Below are 23057 nucleotides of genomic sequence, written 5' to 3' on the forward strand. Positions count from 1 at the left end.
TAAACAAGCATTTAAAGTTTATTGTCACACAACACATGAAATATAAATACGCAACAGATGGAAGAAAAGTTCATACAAGTTCGTTAAAAAATAATAACGCTGCAAGTCAGATCATCTGACGATTGTGCTTTATAGAAATATAATAGACACCAATTTCTGGTTATAAAATGTACACTCCATCTTCCTCCTGGTGAAGCGGTGATGTTCACAGCGTGCTCAGGAACTCCTTCACCTGAAACACACAACACACACACACACACACACAACACACAGCAGTGTCAGCGACAAACACGACTTTTCTTTTTTGTGTGCTTTCAACTTGAAAAACAAGTTGCTTTAAGTCAGGCGTGCAGAGAGCAGCGTGGGACCACGGCCCGAAAAGAACCTCTGAAAGGTTGAGGCGACAAACCTGTGTGTGTGTGTGTGTGTGTGTGTGTGTGTGTGTGTGTGTGTCGGTATCAGAGATCTCGCTGTACACATAACTTACCAAAAACCAGTTTTTAAGCCTTGTTGTTTTTAAAAAGGTCCCACAGTCTATGCACATGCATCAGCTGCAACAGGTGACTTTTAATTCTCCTTTAAAACTGAACGGATCAAGTATTCACAACATGTCACAATATTAAAACGTCAACGCTCAATATGAAAAGACTCATTTTGAACATGTTTAACAGACAGATACACACTTATCACTGATGCATTAACATTAAGGTTTTTAAGCATTTCAATGTTGCAAAAGACGGGTAAGCTTTGTTTTTATAAATACGTCAAATTTCCCCTCGGGAGTAATAAAGTATATATATTCATTCATTATAAAAGGAGCTACAGAAGTAAAGAGTATTATTATTAATAACAGTAACATAAAGCTCTGTTAGGAATCTCGTGACCATTAACCGTCTCTCACCTTCTCGATCATGTCGCCGCTCTTGCTCTTATTCCCCTTAAAGTCTTCGTTCACGTCGATGGTCATGACCGGCACGTCGCTGAGGTACTGGAACTCCATGCTGAGGGCCAGGAGCAGCGTTTAGTGACGCACACAACACACACAACACACACAACACACAACACAGAGGCCCTTCCTCACCGGGACGGGGCTCACCTCATGGTCTTGTGCTGCAGCCAGCTCTCGTGCTTGAAGTGGAGCTTCTCCAGGTACTCCAGAGGGATGTCTTGCTCCTCTTCTCGGCCTCTCAGGTGCAGCCGCTCCATACACCTCTGCACATGCACGAATACAAACACAAGGAAGAGGATGAGGAGGTCGTGTCAACTCCCTTCTGAAGGTCAAGGTGAAAACACAGAGCGCCGCAGCACCTCCGGCGCCGCCCTGAGGTAGATGATGCCGTCCAGCTCGATGTGCTTCCCAAACTGGCTGTGCAGCCAGCTGTGCCAGTCCTGGTAGATGGACCACTCCGTCTCGTTCATGCCCTCGCTCTCATACAGGTTGGCCGCGAAGATGTACCTGGAGGACATTATGGACGAGGAGTTTCAACTTACAAACACCTTTTAATCAAACATAATAAATACACAAATGAATGAGACAATAGTTTGATTAAAAGAATAAACATTTATATAGATGCCTGTATGTATGCCTGCTTATATTTGGAGTCTTTCTTTTAAAAGCATATTAATTATTTCAAACTCAGCGTAAATGAACGACATGAACACATGAATATAACACATTTACATGACTTTTACTAAACTTTGGGATTTTTTTTATTTTTTTAAGGACTTTTCCAGGCCTGGAAATAACCATTTTAAAACTCCATGACTTTTCCAGGTTTTCCATGAGCGTAAGAACCCTGTAAATAACAAAACAACCGTATTTGTGTTTATTAGTAGCTGCATAGTATTGACATTACCTTTGGTATCTTTAATAATATTTTTCAGTGGAAAAGATCGACTGCATTCTTAAACCACAACGTGATAAAGTTAAAAACAGTAAAAAATATATCAAATAAAAATGATAAAATCTGTAAAGTGTGTTTTGTTCTCATTAATACAATAATGTATTTGCACATATAATATCAGAAAATGATGGAAATGACTACTACAATTCCCAGAGGCCTCGGCGTCATTTTAGAATGACTTGTTTTGTAAAACCAACGGACAAAAACATCAAAATATTTAATTTCCAATAATACAAAAATGGGAAAAAGCAACAAATCTCCACATGAGAGAAGCTAAGAATGCTACTTATTTATTATTTCATGATAATCAGAATTGCCATCAATTAATTTTCAACTAATAAGTTGAATCTGTATGAATAGATGTGTATACTTAAATAATCTTAAACACACAAAACACCATAAATATAAGCAATTAATTTGGTATTCTTATCATTATAAGCAGACGCTTGTCCCGGTACCTGTCGCTGTAGATGGACCGCTCGAAGAACTGCACGGGGTTCTCGGCCTCTCGGAGCTTCCCGTTGGCCGAGCGCATCTGCGCCCGCACCCGGCTGATGCAGGCGTAGCTCTGGAAGGTGTACGCCCAGCGCTCCGGCTTCTGGTACATCATCTGCAGCACGTTGCCTCCGCTCCTCTGAGAGGTGGACAGCTCCTGGGACGCAGGGACATTTAGAGGAGTGCATTGAGTTAAAAAAACTCCATATTGGGATGAATAAATATGCAGCAATCATAGCTTTGTGTGCAAGAACTGTGTTGGTTTTATTTATTACTCTGCATGTGTCCTCTTCCTGCCAGAGGTGAGGCTCCTCTGAGGCCGCCTGACAGTTACACATGCTGATAATATTACACTGTACGCACAGTTCACAATTGTACCGACAAAAAAAAAATATTTGTGGTTATTTGGTTTCCACCAAAAATAATATCATACAAGTAGAGCCAACATGATGCCTCATGTCATTTATTAAGCAATAATGCCCCAAAAACATCCACTCATACAACCTCCTTAAATGTTTATTTGCAGCTTTTCTCTGTGCGTCAGACTAAATAAATAAATGTACTTCTATTTGTGCGCTGCAATATCATGACAGAGATTTGGGGTTATTTTCTAGTTGTGTAGAGATGGAGCAATAACTGGACAGGTTGGCCATAAATGAAAATAATCAGTAATTCCAGCTCTGCATAAAATGCAATGGCTAGTCCCAAATAGAGGGTCTATGCATAAGCAACATAATAAAATACACTTTAACCCGATACTGTAAATACATTTTCCAAATGACATTAATTCAGATACAATATTCTTGGTCACAGACTATACCATATAACATACTGGCTGAAATAAATCAACCTGAATGCCCTGCTAAGTCCCAGACCTTCAGTGTGTGTGTGGTGGGTATACATCTATAAATAAAGATATCTATAGATATATATGGGTGTGTTGGAGCAGTAATGGAGGAGCTGAGGCCTGCAGCAGCGTGGGAGGTCAGAGATGTTTGGTATCATCTGTTCCTCTGGGAGTGGATCAGTGACCAGTGCAACTATGCGGCTGCACAGCAGCTGCACCCTGAACCCGGTGCGCGCGCAGTCAGTGCTGGTGAGAGGGCTGCAGGACAGCGCGCAATAATAATAAAAAAAAACTTGCATTTACGCAATGTGTAAAACACGGATTTGTTGCGCCAACTGGCAACACAGCAGACGCTTGGTAGAAGCCGGGGTACCCGAATGTACAGTACCTCGAAGTCCCCGCCTTTCGTTTGGACATTGCACCACCTGGCGACGGGCTCCGGTACTACCTCCCAGTCCGCGCTCTCCTGCTCCAAAAGGCGCACAAACGTAGACTTTCCCGCCGCTGCGCGTAAAAAGGAGAAACACAACCCGGAAATTCAAATTCAGCATTGGAGTGAATACATAAATACACATTACGCGCGTGTGTTATCTACAGAGGACGATACAATGTCGCGTAATGGCGCCACAACTCCGCTCTCACCGATGTTCCCCTCGATGGATATCCGGCGTATCCTCTTCTCCATGGAGTCGTTCATGGCGTCGGGACACGGCCTCTTCGGAGTGAAAGACATTTTATTATTTATAGCAAAACCAAGACGTCGTCCTCGTTGATTAAAGCGAGCGTTGCAGCTGCAGAGAGAGAGAGAAAGGAAAAGTCTCCTTGTTGTTTGAAGCTCGGCGGCAACTAAAGTCAGGAAGAGGCGGGGCCTCTGAGCATCTGTGACTCCGCCCACCCGGAAGCAGCTGCGGCCGCTCACGTGACCCAGTAAAATAAATCCTGCATTTCATTTATATAATAAGTAAAAATATATTAGAAGCAGCAACGTGTATTTAATGTGTCAAAAGTAAAAGTACTCTGCAGAATGGTCTGTTATTATTATTATTATTAAACTGTATTTACCTGAAAAGTAACTTAATTAAACGTAGTGGGGAAAGTACATTTACCTCTGTAATGGAGAAATAAAAGTATAAAAAAAAGTTAATACTGTACTCAATTACGCTTAAAATAACAAATAAAGTAATGCATTGTAAATGTTACTTCAGTAAAAGTACACGAGCATTGGCAACAAGATGTACTCAAAAGTAAAAGTACTACAAGTAGTATTCACGATCCTGAATTGTCTGCGTCAGACTTATATTCATATTGCTGCAGAAACCTTAAAGCAGCATTAATATTGTAGTCCATAGAAGTAAATGTAGTGGAGTAAAAAAGTACAATATTTCCATCGGAGAAGCAGTATGCAGAATGTAAAAGTACCTTAAAAATGTTTTTCTTAAGTACAATGTACTTTGGGCGCCACGTGGTACACATACAATTCATTCAAAGAGTCAAGACCACCTTTATTTTCCTTGTAAACAGCATACATCAATTCAGTAGCATCGAAACCCCCTACCAAGCCAATATATACAAACATGTCCTCATTACAGTCGGGGAGGAGCGACCTGTAGGCAACAGAGACGGCGAGACGCCTCCGGGATGACGGACTTTATTACACTTTCAGATATCTGGTGAGCAGAAACATTCATAAGAGTTAACTAAGGACGTGGGAAAAGACACTCCACGATAAAAACAAAGATGTTTAATATGTCAAACGGGGAAGCAGCCTCTAAAAAGACTCAATGCATTCTTTAAACCAAAAGCTACCACTCCATGCTCGCTGAAAAACAAACAAAACAAGGTCTAACCCTCAGTATTTACATGTGTGCATTGAAGTATTACACCTCTGACAAATTATATATAAAGATATATAAAATGTTCATCTCAGCCAAACCTGAAAGAGAATTCTATTTCCATCGTGCAGGATAATTAATGCACGACAGAAGGAGAAGCAACGTCAGATAAAGTGTCCGCTAACCCTTTAGTGTTGTGGATTATTGCATAGTAAACTACACGTGGAGATGGAGAGGGTTTCATGCATCTGTTCAGCTCCAGACCGGAAAAAATAAACAAAAAGCATAAAGGAATCTCACTTGTGCCGCAGGAGCCAAATTCAAAAAAAGAGGTTTAAGCAATTCAACATTCATTTTGGGGAAATATGAGGGAGGAAATCAGCTTCGATCAGTCACATGATACGGCTAAACATTCAGGCAAAAGAGGTCAGGAACATTGTTCAAAGTGCAAAAGAGAACAAGGGGTGCAGCAGCGTAACCCAATTATTAGTCCTAGTGTATTTATGCTTGTGTTTCTTTTGTAACTGCGGAGGTTTCGACTTTAAAAACACAGGTCTCTACTTCTATGAGAGGACTTTTATTTACAATTTAAAGGTTGCAGATCCCTTGAAGACTAGTTTTGAGGGAAACAACTCGGTAGAAAGTCGCTAAAAGTTTCGTTGAATTTGAATCCCTGCTGCGACGCGACGATCCTCCGGCCTCACGTCCATTCATCCGTTCATCAAGACCGGCACTGAACACTCGGCGGAGAGACTTTATGACTACATGAGGAAGAAGGTCGGCGAGGAGGTTTAAAAACAGGAGGAGAAAAAAACAAACATCTTTCAACCAAGTTTTCAGTGCAGATAGAAAACCGGCGTGAAGCGGGAATTAGGACTCAGAAACTTAAGAGGAGGCGCGGACAAATTTGATGTTATGTCAATCAAGTCAGTGGTTTATGGCCTTTATCTTCTTACAGCTGTTGATATAGGGCAATTATGAGCCATGCGAGGCACTTAGGATTATTCTGTATTGACAGATGTGGAAAGCAACAAACCCAGATCCTTCTATGGCGACTAATGGAGAAAATAACTCTAGTGTGGCGACATCGCTCACACTTCTTCTTCTTCTTCTTCTTCTTCTTCCCTGCAGGTGAGTTAGAAATGGGAATCTAAGAGACGTCGTCATGAATCCAAGTGAAAAAAGAATCAGTGAAGTCAAATAGAAAACGACTATATTATCCTTAATGCGAGCCATGACTGAATACTGGGAATAAAACCATTCTCTCCATATCTTAAATCTATGGTTTGTTCAATTGAGTCGTGTGATCCCTGATAGCGTCCCGGTGCCTTAAACCTATCGAGATCCTTCCTTCTTCCCGGCCTCATTAAAAACATTTCCCCCCGAATGGAAACGTAGTATATACTGCAGACGCACAGCCAGGGCGGGGATCTGTGCAAAAAACTAGAAGACCAATAAAATGAGGATTACGTCGCTGCTTATCTATCCTTGGTTGTCAGCTTCTCAATCAGCTCCTGGAGCGGGACGAGCTCCTTCCTGTCGATGAGGTTGAACTCCTGGAAGAGGAAAACAGAAACCAAGTCATACACCGACTTTTCCATGACTTTTAACCAAATTTCCATCACTTTTGACCAAATTTCCATGACAAAGCATACAGTAAACCTTAAATGACACAAATGAATGAGACAATAGTTTGATTAAAAGAATAAACATTTATATAGATGCCTGTATGTATGCCTGCTTATATTTTGAGTACTTTTCCAGGCCTGGAAATAACCATTCTAACATTCCATGACCTTTTCAGGTTTTGCATGACTGTGAGAACCCTGTAACTTGCAGTGTAAAGCAGTGAAAGTCCACATTGAAAATGTGTAAAAAGGAGTTTCTGTACCTGAACGAAAAAGATGAAGTGTTTGAACGACGTGTTGAGGTGCGCCTCCTCCTGCAGCTGCATCACGGAGTCAAAGTGCTGGTGGTAGATGTGAGCGTAGACCCTGAAGAGGCGCTTCAGGATGGTCTTCGCCACCGACATGAAGTTCCTCTTAAACGGGACACCTTGGGATAAACGGGGAAAGAGGTATTACAAATCAGACAAAAGGGGAAACAGTGGTTTAAAGACTATCAGCGCAATGAATGCCGACGCAGCCACGAGTTGTTCCTCGGATTGCAAAAGTCTGTTAGTGATTTAAGGGAAGTGCAGAACAGTCATGGGTGCAGCGCCTCATGGTAACATCGCGTTCCTCTGCGATTGGGAAATGGCGACGATGTTCCAGCGGCGCTGACGCTTCCTGCAGAGCTGCAGCACAACGTCAATTATTCAAAGGGAGCGGGTGACTGACGGGACGAGGACTTCTTGATTAAAAGATGTCACCTCGGGCCGGACATGCACACGGTGAACTATTCTGAGCACCGGGGACTTTTTCCATTTCACTTCTAAAGGAAAAATGAATCATTCATAGGCGAGAGGCTGGTTTCTAGTCCTGACATGGTGAAAGAATATTAAAAAAGGAAAGGTATCCTGGGGAGTTTTTGATGACTTGTGATCTTATGAGCGACGCCCTGAAGCCGAGACGATAGAATGTGGACCAGTTGAAGCTCCTGCGATCGTGGAACATTTAGCGGTTCACACCTTCAGCCACTGAGGAGCGACGGGACGGGGCAGGCAGCTCTGTGTTTGTGCTGGCGGCCGCCCAAGCTCCATTACGGCTCCGCCCTAGGCGGCACAAGCCTCTGCTAGTCGGGTATGTGAAGTCTTTTCAGTGGCCGCCTGCGTTGCGGAAGAGAGAAACTCCTGAATGTGTTCGCGTGGAGGAACGTGTGCCGTCACCGGATATGTTTATGAGCAATATTTACTGACGGCATGTTATCGGTTTTAACCAATTCAAAACCAATCTCCCCTCCAAGGGGGCAGACTGAACGATTGTTATATAAAACTGTAAATCATAGCTTGAAAAAATAGCCTAAAACTTCTGTATTTGAATGCATTGAACACCAAAAGTAATATACAAGTGAAATATATGGTTTGGTACATGAAAAAAAATGCACATTTTAGAGTCCTCGTCTGAATGTTCTCTGTTCTAAACCCTCTCTAACTTTGTTCTGCTTCACTTTATCAAAGTCAACCTCTGCAGAGAGAATGTTCACATATTGAGCTATGATTTGGGTTAGAGAATGTTCACATATTGAGCTATGATTTGGGTTAGAGTTGGACCTTACAGCTGCATCATTTCAAAGAAATAATCATCCTGAAAGTGATTTTTTGTATAGGCGGACCTGAAACCTTTTCATTGTTTTCTGTGTGTCATCTTCATTTACTCTTAACCAGTAACATATAGACTGATATTTACACATCTGAACTAAATATCACATGTGTAGTTTTTATTATAACACCAATATTATTAAAATATCCCTAGTGGTTGCAGAGATACACTCTTTTTAGGTTGGGGATGACAATTGAGGAAAGGGCCTAAAAATAGGTTCGTTTTTAAAGTTAAGATGCGTTCATTTTACACGGCACTTAAAATTCCACACAAATAAAAAAAGAGCTGAGCACTAGTAGTAACATCAAACACACACACAGTGAAAAGATGGCGTCCGGATGGAGGAAACGGGACACGAGGCGTACCGATCTTTGAAGGGAAAAGCGTCTCGTCGTCCAGCTGGTCCTGCACCCAGGTCATGAGGTAATCGATGTACTTGGGGGCGGAGCATTTGATGGGCTTCTTGATGTTGGTTCCGTCCGCCCAATGGTACTCGTACCTTCAAGAAATGTGACAAACACTCGATGTAAAACCTTCACGGATTCCGCGTTCTTCATGAGACTTGTGGTCACATTTGATGCCAGTGGATCCGAGTTATTTTAACACCTCTATTGAGCTCATGGGCCGGTTTTATAAAGACTACAACCTCACAGGTGGACCACGATGAACTCACTTAGGACCAGCGGACATGACGGGACAGCTTGCCTCTGTGCAAAAATCTGTGATGGTGCCGTACAGCATGTTGATCTGGTTGAAGAAATCCACCGCTGGAACAAAAAGAAAGAGGAAACAAAAGAGGAAACATGTTCAAATCCAGCGAGCATGAGACCCAGTACCTTGTGCTGCAGCACAAACAGTCCTTTGCCCCACTCGGCTGCCCCAGTACAAACTGCACACCAGTGCACACTCCGGTTATCTGGAACACATTGTGTAACCGCTCATTCCCAGCGGCACAGCGCCAACTTTGGCTTTCCATCAGTTGGAGCGATCCGTTTAAAGCGCTGGCGTCGGAGCAGATAAAGTACAGATTGAACAGCTGATGTGTGATGTGTGAGGTTCTGTTGAGGGAAACACGGGCTCCTCTTTATGTTTGATACGTTTACTCAGTCGCCAATGAAGATGTATTTGTTCAAAGTGTTTGTATTCATAACCGGGTGAAGCTGGATAATAACTTTTAAAAGGTACGCTGAAAGCCCTCACTAATGTTTTCACCAGAGGTGCTCTCAATAATACAGGAAAATACATATTTCAACATTCAGTTTAAAAGTAAAACTTCACATGAAGCACAAAATGACACACAACCACGGAGAGGAACTAAAATCAGGTCCGTCACCATCAACTAACGGTCAACGCGTTCACGTCGGCCATGACAGGTGCTAAAGTCAATCGTCGCCGCAACAGACTTCCCGTGGGCGTAGACGACATCGCGGTGACGCAAGCAGACAGCTGCAGAACATCAGAGATGCTGAGGCGAGACCCAACAAACTGCTAGAGTTGTTTCCCAGTTTGATTCTGGGCAAAGACCATTACTGCACATCACAACCAGTCTCTCTTCCTCTACTGCCACGGTCCATTACAAGCTTCTTGTGAACAGAGAGCAGGAGAGTCAGATACTCTACTACTTCTCTTTAGTGTGCGAGTTAAAACATCCGAGTAGCAGCCATTAATTTCCACTTCCACGAAAACTACAACACAAATATTGCAATGGCGTAGCCACACTCCTAACCAGCTAAACAATGCGTGACCTCACTGACACACAACAAGACCCGCGGTTAACATTGTGTAACAATAGCGGAGAAATGTGATCACCCTACTTCAGCTTTCTGGGGCTCCAAAATGCATCAAATCCAAATCAAACACAAATAACTTTTAGACTGAAATGAAAGCATAGATGTAAAGAAATGTTATGCTGCAGGAAAAGTACTTCAATAAAAAGGCCAATTCATCTCCCGGAACATCTCAAACCCTCAAGGCGCTCGGACACGAGAGGAAATGAAGCTGCTGCTGACCGGCACGTTATCTCCGTGCAGAGGAATGTAAACACAGACAATCAAGTCTATTTAACATTCACTGTGCTTTTTCCAGCTCGAATGCACACGAGATCTCACTCCCCGATAGCGCTCATCTGATCCGTGATGCGGACTGATTGAGACTCCGGGAACAGGACTTCTGAGAAGCATGCACATGTGAAAACCATGAGGAGATTTACAGATATAGAGATTTTAAAAGAGACACGTGAAGGTGCTGTCCCTCGGCCAGGAAGCTGCATCTTAAAAAGGTGCTTTCAGGGAAGAAGAAAAAAGGTAAAACTGGCGCTTACTGTTGACGGCGACCCACTCGTTCAAGTCTTCGCCCTCGGGCAACATGACCGCCATGCGCAGGTTTCCACTCCCCAGCGTGGCCTCGGCATGTTTCAACAGCTCGTACTGGTGGGAACCCTCCGGGATATTCTTCTTGGGCTTGAACGTCTTGGATGAACGGTTTCCACTGTGAGTCACATTTCAGAGAGGAGGATAAAAGGTGGGACAGGTGAGGAGGCGGTCGGACACCGTGACGAGTCACGCGCTCGCGGAGGGACTTTTTGCTGACCATGTAAAAGTCTGGATCTTCGTTAAATGAATAAAAAAAGCAAACAAAAGAGTTGAGCTTTTGTTGACTTGATGAGTTTGGCGGACCAGAACAGTGTGTGTGTGTCTCTGTGTGTAATGAGGCCAGTTGGGGAGGTGCTGTGTTCAATCCCTCGCTGGCCCATTAAACAAGAATTTGAGTCATCACAACATGGCAGGTCACACACAAAGATTCTCATTTAATCGGAGCACGAACCGATATTTATATTAGTAATAAAACACATTCCCAGGTCTGAAATGTTATTTTGATCAACTCAAATCATTTGGTTTAGTTAGTTTAGTTCATTTGGAAGAGTCTCTGCACTCTCTGGCCTGGTGGATGGACATTAAAACATATTTGGTAAATGTTATTTATGGGGTTTGAGTGTTGTCTCCTTCCAGCTGCCTAATAAAACACCAGAGGGCACATTTTAATGTTTACCTCCCTCTGACTTCGTCCACATAAGGGCTTTTTGAGTAGCTAGCTAAACATCCACAACACACCGTTGTTGCTTTGATCAAATGGGTCACAGGTCGATGACTGTCCCGTCACATCGGAGCTGGATTAACTCGTTTTAAACAAAGTGTTCACAACCAGCAAATACCCAGGCACCGGACTGACAACCCTTCTGTGTTAGCATTAGCTCTGGGGTCAGTATAATGTAGCTTAACGTCTCATGGCAGTACACAACACCGGTACACATAATCTACTGTCGATGCCGACGTTAATTATCCTAAAAATCTAAAGATATCGCTGTAAAATCACACCAGGCATTTAGAGGTTAGTCCAGCTAGTAGCCGCAGCCCGTATATCTGCTTTCGCTAGCTAAGCTAGCTTTAGCTGCGTTAACGCCAACTTTATTAAACATTTCCCGACCACAAAGCGACATGGAGACGTTAGAATGAGCCCCCGGGACAGGAACACTACTCACAAAAGAAAGCTCATGTTTCCTTGGACCGCAGACGAGGACGAAATCACTCTCTTGGCAAATAGCTAGCAGGCAGAGTGGAGCCGAGCAAGAGGGTTTGTTTGCTAAAACTCTCAAGGCTCACACGTCCTCGGTTCCTTTCGGGCTCCTTTCTCCTCGAGACGAATCCGAAATCAGTATTACTGTGGCGGGACTGACTAGCGGCATCTACGCGTTCGTATCCGAGACAAAAACATGAATGTTGTGGACGAGCTGGTCCACTGTAAACTGCTCTGTACGCTGAGAGGCAGCAGCGTACTGGAGGCAACGCGAACTTCTTCTCTATGACGTCCGAGGCAGATCAGACGCCTTTCTGCGGTGTGCTGCCCTCTAGCGGAGGAACTACAGCGCTACAATTTAGACTTTAATATAATAATATACAAAGTAATGCAGCTGGGGAATCTGATGGCTTTGCTGTGCACAATATATATTTAATATTGTTTTAATATTTTTGTTATTTATTATTTATTTTTTGTTTAATTTATTTAATTACATTTTTTTGTATTTTTTTTTTATTATACGCCCACTCTTTTTATTAGTAGAAATACCAGGGACACGTTCTGAAATGTCGATCCCCGTGAGTAATTGGTCTGAATATTAAACACTGACGTGATGATATTGGGAACTTTGGTCACCCTCATTTCTCCCTCTCACATATTTTAGTTCAAGGGGATTCAGATTGGTTTCAAACAGAACCAGACTTACTACATAAATCCCTTGACTCTAGAGATGTCCTGTATTTCCCGGTCCAATATGGACTTGCTGGAACAAGAGATTTCACTACGGGAGGTCCAAGATGCAATAAGAGGCCTTAGATCAGGTCGAGCCCCTGAAAACGGCTACCCATCTGATTTTTATTTAAAAATCCAGTGATATTGCCCCTAAACCATGTGAAAGCACTTTACTCGGGAAAGGACCTACTGCCTGCAGGTATGACGAAAAGCTTGTTCCCAATAATCCACAAAAAATGATCATTTCACTCACTGCAAAGTGTGATCACTGGTACTGCAGGATTGTATTTGTAACTGTCCTTTAAAAGCTGCACACATGACTGCTTCAACCTAAATTCCACAAAAAGAAAGTTTGGAAGTAGAGCTGAGGGATTCTCTATCAAAACAATATATTTTGGGTAACAATCACATTTATTCAGCAGGCCTGCCGTCTTGCTGAGAGATTATTAAAAATCTCTGGCTGCATAGGAGACATTAAGTCTGTAGCCTGAGGTTATATAAAGTCATTTATAACTCCCAGGGATATTAGAAATACTGAGTTCATCCGTTCATATTCCCACAGCAGAACCTGAACCAAATAAGAAATATTTATGGCCGTCATCCAAACTTTGTAAGAGTTCACAAGTATTTAAGAGAAAGAATCACAAGTATATTTGTATGCATTTAACTCTGTTTCAATAAAGTTTAAAAAAGATACACGTTTTTTTGCTTTAATAACTAAATAAATTGTGTTATTGCTAAATAAAAACAATATCACTATACAGTCCTCCCATACTATCATTACATCAAAACACATAACATACAACTATTCAATTAATAAAACAACTGACTCTAAAACATAAAAAAGAATAGTAAATCTCATCTAAGTGATGTAACTAAATGCATATGTCGTTTCTTAATATGAATAGTGTAAATCAATTAATCTATTAACTACTAATCAGAGCTACTAATTCGCAATAAACACAGTTCTGTCTGTTTGTACCGACAACAAATAACCTTATTATTACAGTGATATTTCACAAAATAACACAGTATTCAGACGTTTACTGTGAAATGAGTACAAGGCGCGGCCATTACTGCGCACCAGAGCCTTTTAATTAGAGTCACGTCACTTCCGTTCATTCCAACGAAACATTTTTATCGGCCGCAGCATCTCTTTCTAACGCTCTGGTAGTACCCACCCCAGGCCGTGGGGGGCAGCATAGCATCCTTGGAAGCGTCCCATATTAAAAGACGAAGAAGAAGAAGCGTTTCCGGTAGGGTCAAAGTTGACAAAGCTAGCCTGTCACAACAACCAGCTAGCATAGTAGCTAACATCACCCCGAAAAGACAACTTCCCCTCTCAAAATGGAAGTAAATCAAGCGAAGCAAGAACATCTACTTGCATTAAAAGGTACTTATTGTCCTCGCCATAGCCTCAATAATCTGATTCTAGATGATGGTGGAAACTACGCGTTATTCTTATTCCAGTGCACTGTTGTCACTTGTTGTGGCTTTTAGCTGCTAATAGCTAATAGCTAAAAGCTAAGACGATATTACACGTTTAGATTCCAAACTGTATAAATAAGACTGTGGCAGGCTTAGCTTTAAAGAAGACTTTTCTGGCTGCTATTCGACCTCAAAGCTGAGATTGAATGACGCTGTTAAAGCAATATATTACAGCAATAATTATATCATTTAGCCAGCCAGCCAGCTAGCTATTGCTGTTGTGTTGTTAGCTAATGTAGCCAAGAAGCACAACGTTGGTTTATGAGTTAGAGAATTAAACTCGGTAGCTTTGTTATTTATTACTATTTGTTATGTTAATGTAAAGATGCTCCTGTCACTGCATTGGCAAAATATGCTCCATAACTGGCTCAAAATATGACGTCATTCTGTTTCTGATGAGTGTGTAGCCTTTAAAGGTTGTACATATAGTGTTTATATACAAGATGCAATCAGTCGAAGACCCAAATCTGGCTTTGAGTTCATGGATTCAGTGCACAAACACTCGTTTAAAGCTGACATCTGCTAAAATATTCCTGTTGACGCCAGACCACTAAAAATAGTTCACATCAACGTCAGACTAACCAGAGACTTGATAGATGTATTGCAATGCAACACCGACTGCTAATGCATTACAGCCACAGACGACCTGTTGTTGTCTTATGTTGGGATGAAACCGGCCTCTCGGAATCAGAATCAGAAACCGTTTATTTGCCACGAATATTTACACAAATGAGGATTTTTTTCTCGGCGGAAGGTGCATACATTAGACATGAGACGTTAGACGAGACAAACAACAATCAACGACAACAACAGTGCAATGGTATTACATTAAGTACGTGACGTGAGGCTGATTGCCAGTTAGTACCGACATCACTGGCATGAGGATATTCTCACCGACAATTACGAACCAACTTGTGTGTCCAGTCACTGACCGCTGCCGCTTTACTTCACAGTGATGCGGTTAACCAAACCGACGCTCTTCACTAACCTGCCCGTGACATGTGAAGACCGAGACCTGCCAGGTAAGATCTGTATACACACATCTGTAGCAGAGGACGGTGAGACCACCGCGTTGGCTAATGACTTATTTAGTGTCTCCCCTTTTCTTGCACTTTTACGTTAAGATTGTTGACAGCTGTGCTGCTGTGCCGCAGTGTGTTTGTCACAAGGCTCCACTCAAAAGAAAACATGAGCAACACAATCCTGCTGGTCTTTGTTCTGCAGAGAGTAGAGATTCAGTCACAGTCTTGGCACGCCGGAAAGAAAAATAAATCTATTTTTGGAAGCGTCCAAAAAAAACATGTTGTCTATTTCTTTTTCATCAATTGCACGCTTTTTTTTTGTACGTGCATGTATTGTACAACAACAAAGAGCATCTCAAGCTCAACACTTGCTTTCTGTTCCAGTTAAATTACACCCATGACTGAGGTTGAGAAACCGGCAGCCGGGCTTTAGAACACAAAGGAGGAACATTTCATAATCATGAAAGCAACAAAAGGACGGACACCAGGCTTGAATGGATGTCCTAGTTCTACTTTTAGTGTCTCTGAGAGGATTGCTTCTGCTTTTCCTGTTCTCCAACTAAAAGCTTCAACCGACAACTGACATCACACTTCCATGTTTATGTTAAAACATTTACTTAAGGGAACAATAGCGCATATCTTAATGTCATGAACACTTCATTAAAGGGGTCAACACGTATGCAGGACATGAATAAAAAGTGCATTTGTGCTTTTAATCTATGCCGGCCGTAATGAGATATAATAATTGTGAGAATTAATGATGTAATAATGCAGGGTTTGGCTGCCTATATTGTAGCCTGTTGCATTTTTGTGAATTTTCCTAAACTTGTAATTTATTGACTTCTGCAAAGTTCTAGATCATTTTGATATAAAAAAACATGTTCTGGTCTAGTCGCTGAAAGATAAACAGACACAATGTAATGAAAATAGCCAATTTTATATACATTTTAAACGCATTTAGACAACTTTTTTGTGTTTCATTTACGTTAGATCCAGTGCACATCTGTATTAAATTTGTGCCGAGAAGTTTGGGGTTTGTTTCCCCCGCTGATGAATTACATGAAATGTGAACACTGCGCCGGTAACTGAGCTCCCGTAAAACCATGAATCAGAATGACACTACTCAGAAGGTTCACTAAATATAGTCGTAATGAGGCGACGACTTATCTGAAAGATGAATTGGTTTAACTTGAGACGAGAAACATGGAACCATTTAATTTTTTTGCTATCGAGTTCCAGCTTTAAAGGGAGAGTTCTCATTCTCAGGATCATACTTGTATTATTGGATTGTATTTATGCCTCAATGTTCAGAAACCACATTATGTTTCCTCATCATGTTTGTCTGAAACAAACCTGTATTCTCCATGTGACATGGGAAGAGGAGCCCAAGCTGAATGGATTGTTGAATGCCATGTTTTCTGATTGATCTAATACAGGTAGCTGCATGAGTAGCAGCCATACTCATACAACAATGGAACCCAATGAAAAAAGCCTTGTGGTTCAGACTGCTTTTAAACCTGGTCTTCTTTTAAACCTGGTCTGCTTTTAAACCTGGTCTTCAGAGGTCCTCCTGTCAGTGTGAACAGAACACTCAAACACTTATATAACACCCAACTGTGTCTCCATCTCACACGTCTACGCACACAGGCTGGGATGGCGAGAAATTCAATCCATTGACATCGCTTCCAAATTTGCAACAACTTCGATATGAATGTGAGCGTTGATATTTTGACGATGTGGTTGATGAAAGCAGAATTGCTCTCCTGGAATAGGACGACGTTACGGTTGAGATCTCAAGGTCGTGTAGAGGTGTAACAGACGGGGCTGTAGGTGCGTAGACTGGTTATTATGGCAGTACAACACATTTAGTTTATTGGTTAACTTCTGTCTTTGATGTTCAATGTTTTAAGTCTTGTTTGAGCTCCAGCCCTCATTCTTTTGTCTTTTATAGGGGATTTGTTTGGTCAGCTTATGAGGGAGGACCCCTCCACCATCAAAGGAGCCGAGGCGTTGATGCTGGGGGAGATGCTCACGCTACCACAGAACTTTGGGTAATTCACACTAATCAGCTGTCGGAGAATCAACCAATGAGCGCTCGGTATAGCTTTTAACGTTTGTTTTTTAAGTTCAACGACTTGACTTTTCCCCACTTCTGTGCGTGACACAGGAATATTTTCCTCGGCGAGACCTTCTCCAGTTACATCAGTGTGCACAACGACAGCAACCAGGTCGTGAAGGACGTTCTGGTGAAGGTGCTGAGAGAGAGACTTTTACAACAGTCGTTACGCACTTTTCTCTCCTGTTTTACCCACAACTCTCCTCTCGTGTGATCGACCCCCGACAGGCGGATCTGCAGACCAGCTCGCAGAGGCTCAACCTCTCGGCCTCCAACTCTGCAGTGGCCGAGCTCAAACCCGAAAGCTGCATCGATGACGTCATCCACCACGAAGTCAAAGAAATTGGAACGCACATGTGAGTGTTTACACTCCCGCCACAGTATTTACACTCTGGCCAGAAGTTAAAGGCATCGCATGTGTATCTTTCACTATTCTAAATGTTTCTCTCCCTCCGATTTCCAGCTTAGTTTGTGCAGTCAGTTACACCACTCAGTACGGGGAGAAGCTCTATTTTCGGAAGTTCTTCAAATTCCAGGTGAGTTGTGTATTCTCAGGCTCTCGTTAGATGACGGCGGTCCCGGTGGAATGTCACAGGTCCACAACGGAGCAAACGCAATTACCGACCCGGCTGTGGATTCTGGGCGTCGCCGTCCTCGTCTCTCAGCTCGTGAACCGACATCCTCCTCTTCCTCTTCCCTTTAGCGACACATGTTATCCCTCAGATTCCCAATTTCTTCCTTTTCCTCAGCTGAAGAGTTACAGTCATTTTTGCATGGACATATTTGTTTTTCCTGCTGAATGGAAGCACAGTGTGAGAAAGCCACAGCGTTCAGTCTGCAATCTATTCTCCACCAGGTTCTGAAGCCGCTGGACGTGAAGACAAAGTTCTACAATGCAGAGGTGAGTCTGGCTCTTAAGTACCATCACCGGAAAATAATTAATAATAATAAGTGCAGGCGGTTTGCACTGGTTATTGTAGCACACGACATGCTTCATTTCACATTTCATTTCATAGTTAGGAATGTTTCCATGCGCTAATAAAGGCAGTTAGAATAAGAACGCTCTCCTGGAAAACCCTTGTATCTCCAGTAATGTCAACTTCACAGAGGAAAACAAACATGCTGTAAATCTTTATCGTTTCAAGAGTTGGAGATCAAGCGTTTTCCTCACAGAGGCAGCAAGCTTTTTCTTTTTCATACCAGTAGTTTTGTATATTAGCGGTGTGCAAATATTCACTGTCATCATCTTTTGGCATGTAACTTCATTTGTTCATTATGTCTTGTATTTTATTTTCTCCATTAGAGCGACCTCAGTTCTGTGGTAATTGTTCCTTCTGTTCTCATTGCTGGACGTTAGCTTCTCTTAACCCTCTCCGGTGCAGCGGACTGTCTTTCTGGGGGCCGATAGAAAGGAGCAAAGTAGAAGAATGGAAAGTGACCAAACGCCCTGGAGGTGGTCAAAGAGCAACAATGTATCTCACGCCTCGACACCAACCTTCCATTATTCTCCTTTTGCCCTTTTCTTTTGGACGCTCGCGCTTTCTTGCAAACTCCTCCGACACACGGCGTGGACTTTTTAATCAAAGTTTGTGGTGTTTAATCATGGGGGGGGGGGTTCCATTGATCCTGCACTTCATCGTCAAATCATGGGTTTGCACTGTGATTACTCCCAAAACGGGAATGAACGTGCACAGATGCTTTCTGATTCCCGGGTTGAAGGCGCTTACTGTCCGCATCACCAAACCCAGATCACGCTCTCGTTTCCAATCATTTCCCGTCGGGTCCGAACACGTTTGATTCCACGTGACACAGCGGGAGGGGTTGAGTGGTTGGAATGGCTTTGCATGGAGCAGAGGCGCTACGCTAACGGTGCTATGCTAACGGTGCTATGCTAACAGTTCACTTCTTATGTTATGAACTGCAAGGCATGGACTAATCTCTGCTTCTCTCATTGTTTCCTACTGTATAGTAGAGGTTGCACTCCAGCTTTGACAGTCGAGTAGTAGACACTGCGGTCCTAGCTTACGTATTGTTTAACCTATTCAAGTATAGACATATCTATATATAATTATTTTGCTGTGAACGTAAGTTCCTTTACTTTTTAATGCTAATATCATCTGGTATGATTATCAGTCATTAGTTGGTGGAATTTGACATATTTCAGGATAGACTCCATAATAGCAGTGATGTCATCGTCATATTGTTTTCTCGTATACGGTATAGTCTTTGAATAAGTCATTTGTATAGAGCACAATGATCCTAGCAATAAAAACATGTTAGTAATTCACCAGAAATTAGGATATACTATGATACTTGGCCTAAAACGTCATTATAAAATGCTTTATAATGTGGAACATTTACGAGTGCTTAACTGTAATTATAAGGAAGTTGTCAAGCATTACATGTGTGTTTGCAATGCGTTGTAGAGATGGACGTCCTCAGAAAGGCTTTGGTGCCGACGGCGTCGCTATAAATGAGATTACTAGTTAAATGTGTGAGGGACATGATCTGCCTTGTGCAACCCCTACTGTCTGCTCCGCTGGTCAGCTCCTGCACTAACAACGTCCTCCAAGGCGCACTGAGCAAATATAACATACGTACGTGCTATTAATGTGTGATCCATGTTTCCACGTGACTCTCACATCACCTAAAAAAGTAAGTAGAAAGCAAAGGATATGTTCACGTTTCACGCTCTGATGTGCATTCAAAGAGTTGCGGTAGTGTGTCGTCGTCCCTCCTGTTCAAGTCACTCCTTTTACGCATAAAGACAGAAGCAATAGATGTCATGTGACCAGAGTTACAGCACATTACATGCATGAACTCAGACCACAGAAGCATCATATTTGGCTTTGGTCAAACGTGAGAATTTGGCCCCTCCTCTTCCAGTCTCTGATATTAAAACGACAGCATGGACTGGAGGAAAATCCCCGCAGTCAGCAACTCTTGAAGCGCTCTAACGGACAGACGTGAACGTGAACCTCCCCTTTAAGGCTGTAGGATTGTGCACAAGCCCAATAACCCTCCTAACATCTGGTGATGAAGTGGATGTGTTGCTCAGTTGGCCTTGGAGATGATGATGTCATTGAGCTAGGTTGTGGGCAAAGGAAACGTTACTCAGTGACCTCTGGCTTCTCCGCATCCAGACGGATGAGGTGTTCCTGGAGGCTCAGATCCAGAACATCACCACCTCCCCGATGTTCATGGAGAAGGTTTCTCTGGAGCCCTCCATGATGTACAACGTCACAGAGCTCAACACGGTCGCGGGTGGAGACGACGGGTAAACGCCCTTTTTTTACAGTCCTCCTCCTCCGTGTATTCTTTGTTTCCCGACTCTCACTCGTAGCTTTTTTTTCCCGCTGCCAGAGAGTCCACTTTTGGCAAAATGTCCTACCTGCAGCCCACGGACACGCGGCAGTACCTGTACTGCCTGAAGCCGAAGCCGGAGTACGCGGAGAAGGCCGGCGTCATCAAGGGCGTGACGGTGATCGGGAAGCTCGACATCGTGTGGAAGACCAACCTCGGGGAGAGAGGGAGGCTGCAGACCAGCCAGCTGCAGAGAATGGTACCAGGTCGCCTCTTTTAGGGAGTCGGTGTGCGGCCAAAATATAAAGAATCTCATTTTATTCTCTATATCTTCCAGGCTCCGGGGTACGGAGACATCCGGCTGTCTTTGGAGATGATTCCTGACACGGTCAACCTCGAAGAACCTTTCGACATTATCTGTAAAATCACCAACTGCAGGTACAAAACAAACCAAAACAAACAGTCCAACATGATGAAACCACTGAAATACAGGCATGACTGTAACGACCTTTTTTTTTTTGGTAGCGAAAGAACCATGGACCTGGTGCTGGAGATGTGCAACACCAGGTCCATCCACTGGTGCGGCGTCTCGGGGCGTCAGCTGGGGAAACTCAGCCCAGGGGCCTTCCTCTCTCTGCCCCTCGTCCTCCTCTCCTCCGTCCAGGGTCTGCAGGTAGGACTGACTTTTAGAAAGAAACCCAACGGTTGGTTCTCACTCTCGCTAGCGTTCACTCTCGCTAGCGTTCTCTCTCGCTAGCGTTCTCCCTCACTAGCGTTCTCGCTCTCGCTAGCGTTCACTCTCGCTAGCGTTCTCGCTCACTAACATTCTCCCTACTAACGTTCTCGCTCACTAGCGTTTTCTCGCTCTCTAGCGTTTTCTCGCTCTCTAGTGTTCTCCTCACTAACATTCTCCCTCGCTAGCGTTCTTGCTCACTAGCATTCTCCCTCGCTAGCGTTCTCCCTCACTAACATTCTCCCTCACTAGCGTTCTCCTCGCTAGCGTTCTCGCTCACTAGCATTCTCCCTCGCTAGCGTTCTCGCTCACTAGCGTTTTCTCGCTCTCTAGCGTTTTCTCGCTCTCTAGTGTTCTCCTCACTAGCATTCTCCCTCGCTAGCGTTCTCGCTCACTAGCATTCTCCCTCGCTAGCGTTCTCCTCGCTAGCGTTCTTGCTCACTAGCATTCTCCCTCGCTAGCGTTCTCCCTCACTAACATTCTCCCTCACTAGCGTTCTCCTCGCTAGCGTTCTCGCTCACTAGCATTCTCCCTCGCTAGCGTTCTCGCTCACTAGCATTCTCCCTCGCTAGCGTTCTCCTCGCTAGCGTTCTCCTCGCTAGCATTCTCCTCGCTAGCATTCTCGCTCACTAAGATTCTCCCTCGCTAGCGTTCTCGCTCACTAATATTCTCCCTCGCTAGCGTTCTCCTCACTAACATTCTCCCTCGCTAGCGTTCTCCTCGCTAGCGTTCTCCTCACTAACATTCTCCCTCGCTAGCGTTCTCCCTCACTAACATTCTCCCTCGCTAGCGTTCTCCTCACTAGCATTCTCCCTCGCTACCGTTCTCCCTTACTAACATTCTCCCTCACTAACATTCTCCCTCGCTAGCGTTCTCTTTGCTAGCATTCTCTTTGCTAGCATTCTCGCTCACTAAGATTCTCCCTCGCTAGCGTTCTCCTCACTAAGATTCTCCCTCGCTAGCGTTCTCCTCACTAACATTCTCCCTCGCTAGCGTTCTCCTCGCTAACATTCTCCCTCGCTAGCGTTCTCTTTGCTAGCATTCTCGCTCACTAAGATTCTCCCTCGCTAGCGTTCTCCTCGCTAACATTCTCCCTCGCTAGCGTTCTCTTTGCTAGCATTCTCTCTCACTAACATTCTCCCTCGCTAGCGTTCTCCTCGCTAGCATTCTCCTCGCTAGCATTCTCCTCGCTAGCATTCTCCTCGCTAGCATTCTCCTCATTATCGTTCTCCCTCACTGACGTTCTCGCTCCCTAACGTTCTCTGCTTCCTTGTTTCCAGAGTATTTCCGGATTGAGACTCACAGACACGTTTCTGAAGAGGACGTATGAATATGATGACATCGCCCAGGTGTGCGTGGTCTGCCCTTTCACGAGCAATGAGTGCTAGGACATTTTATTTTGCTTCTTTTTTTGTTGCATTTTAGCTATGAACGGACCAACAGTGGAATTCTGCACATAACATTTCACTCTTTCTGCAACCTGAGGGGATGACACTGTACATTTTAAAATCAATTGTGAATAATATAAATCCCTTTTTCTTTGAAGACAATGATGTAAATGTGCATAAATGTTAATAAAATATCTGTACTCTTTGATCACCATGGGGTCCAGGGTGATTTTTATTGGAAAGACTTCATATTACTGTGTTTAATGATTTTCTGAAATTCTAAAATGCACGCTTTATTGTTTTCTGCAAGATTAATGGTCAGAATTTAGAGAGATTCTCTGGAATGTAATGTAGAAACTGATTA

General features: G+C 43.3%; 3 protein-coding genes across 4 annotated transcripts; 1 reads left to right on the forward strand and 2 right to left on the reverse strand.

Moving 5' to 3' along the window:
• Nucleotides 1-5: 5 nt before the first annotated feature.
• Nucleotides 6-3979, reverse strand: dck (deoxycytidine kinase; the record flags this gene model as incomplete). The annotated part of the gene is made up of 7 exons (XM_079235122.1): nucleotides 6-232; nucleotides 902-1001; nucleotides 1097-1212; nucleotides 1309-1456; nucleotides 2363-2556; nucleotides 3635-3750; nucleotides 3889-3979. The coding sequence occupies 7 exons, from the start codon at nucleotides 3977-3979 to the stop codon at nucleotides 206-208; spliced, it is 792 nt and encodes a 263-aa protein (XP_079091248.1). The 3' UTR covers nucleotides 6-205.
• Nucleotides 3980-4734: 755 nt separating this feature from the next.
• LOC306751828 (MOB kinase activator 1B) lies at nucleotides 4735-12018 on the reverse strand. Of its 2 annotated transcripts, XM_079235475.1 has the most exons (7): nucleotides 11877-12018; nucleotides 10659-10825; nucleotides 9012-9105; nucleotides 8704-8837; nucleotides 6970-7133; nucleotides 6531-6634; nucleotides 4735-6203 (listed from the first exon to the last, which is right to left on the reverse strand). In XM_079235475.1, the coding sequence occupies exons 1-6, from the start codon at nucleotides 11888-11890 to the stop codon at nucleotides 6557-6559; spliced, it is 651 nt and encodes a 216-aa protein (XP_079091601.1). In that variant the 5' UTR covers nucleotides 11891-12018; the 3' UTR covers nucleotides 4735-6203; nucleotides 6531-6556. The 2 variants fall into 2 exon arrangements, with proteins under 2 accessions (XP_079091601.1, XP_079091600.1); XM_079235474.1 differs by having other exon boundaries at nucleotides 4735-6634.
• Nucleotides 12019-13963: 1945 nt separating this feature from the next.
• On the forward strand, nucleotides 13964-22895 carry trappc13 (trafficking protein particle complex subunit 13). The gene is made up of 13 exons (XM_079234820.1): nucleotides 13964-14036; nucleotides 15085-15153; nucleotides 17105-17204; nucleotides 17321-17405; nucleotides 17498-17625; nucleotides 17733-17805; nucleotides 18126-18170; nucleotides 18573-18590; nucleotides 20413-20546; nucleotides 20633-20831; nucleotides 20910-21010; nucleotides 21098-21245; nucleotides 22586-22895. The coding sequence occupies exons 1-13, from the start codon at nucleotides 13991-13993 to the stop codon at nucleotides 22691-22693; spliced, it is 1254 nt and encodes a 417-aa protein (XP_079090946.1). The 5' UTR covers nucleotides 13964-13990; the 3' UTR covers nucleotides 22694-22895.
• Nucleotides 22896-23057: the final 162 nt, after the last annotated feature.

The sequence above is a fragment of the Taurulus bubalis genome (assembly GCF_910589615.1).
Source record: "Taurulus bubalis genome assembly, chromosome: 19".
NCBI classification, from domain to species: Eukaryota; Metazoa; Chordata; class Actinopteri; order Perciformes; family Cottidae; genus Taurulus; species Taurulus bubalis.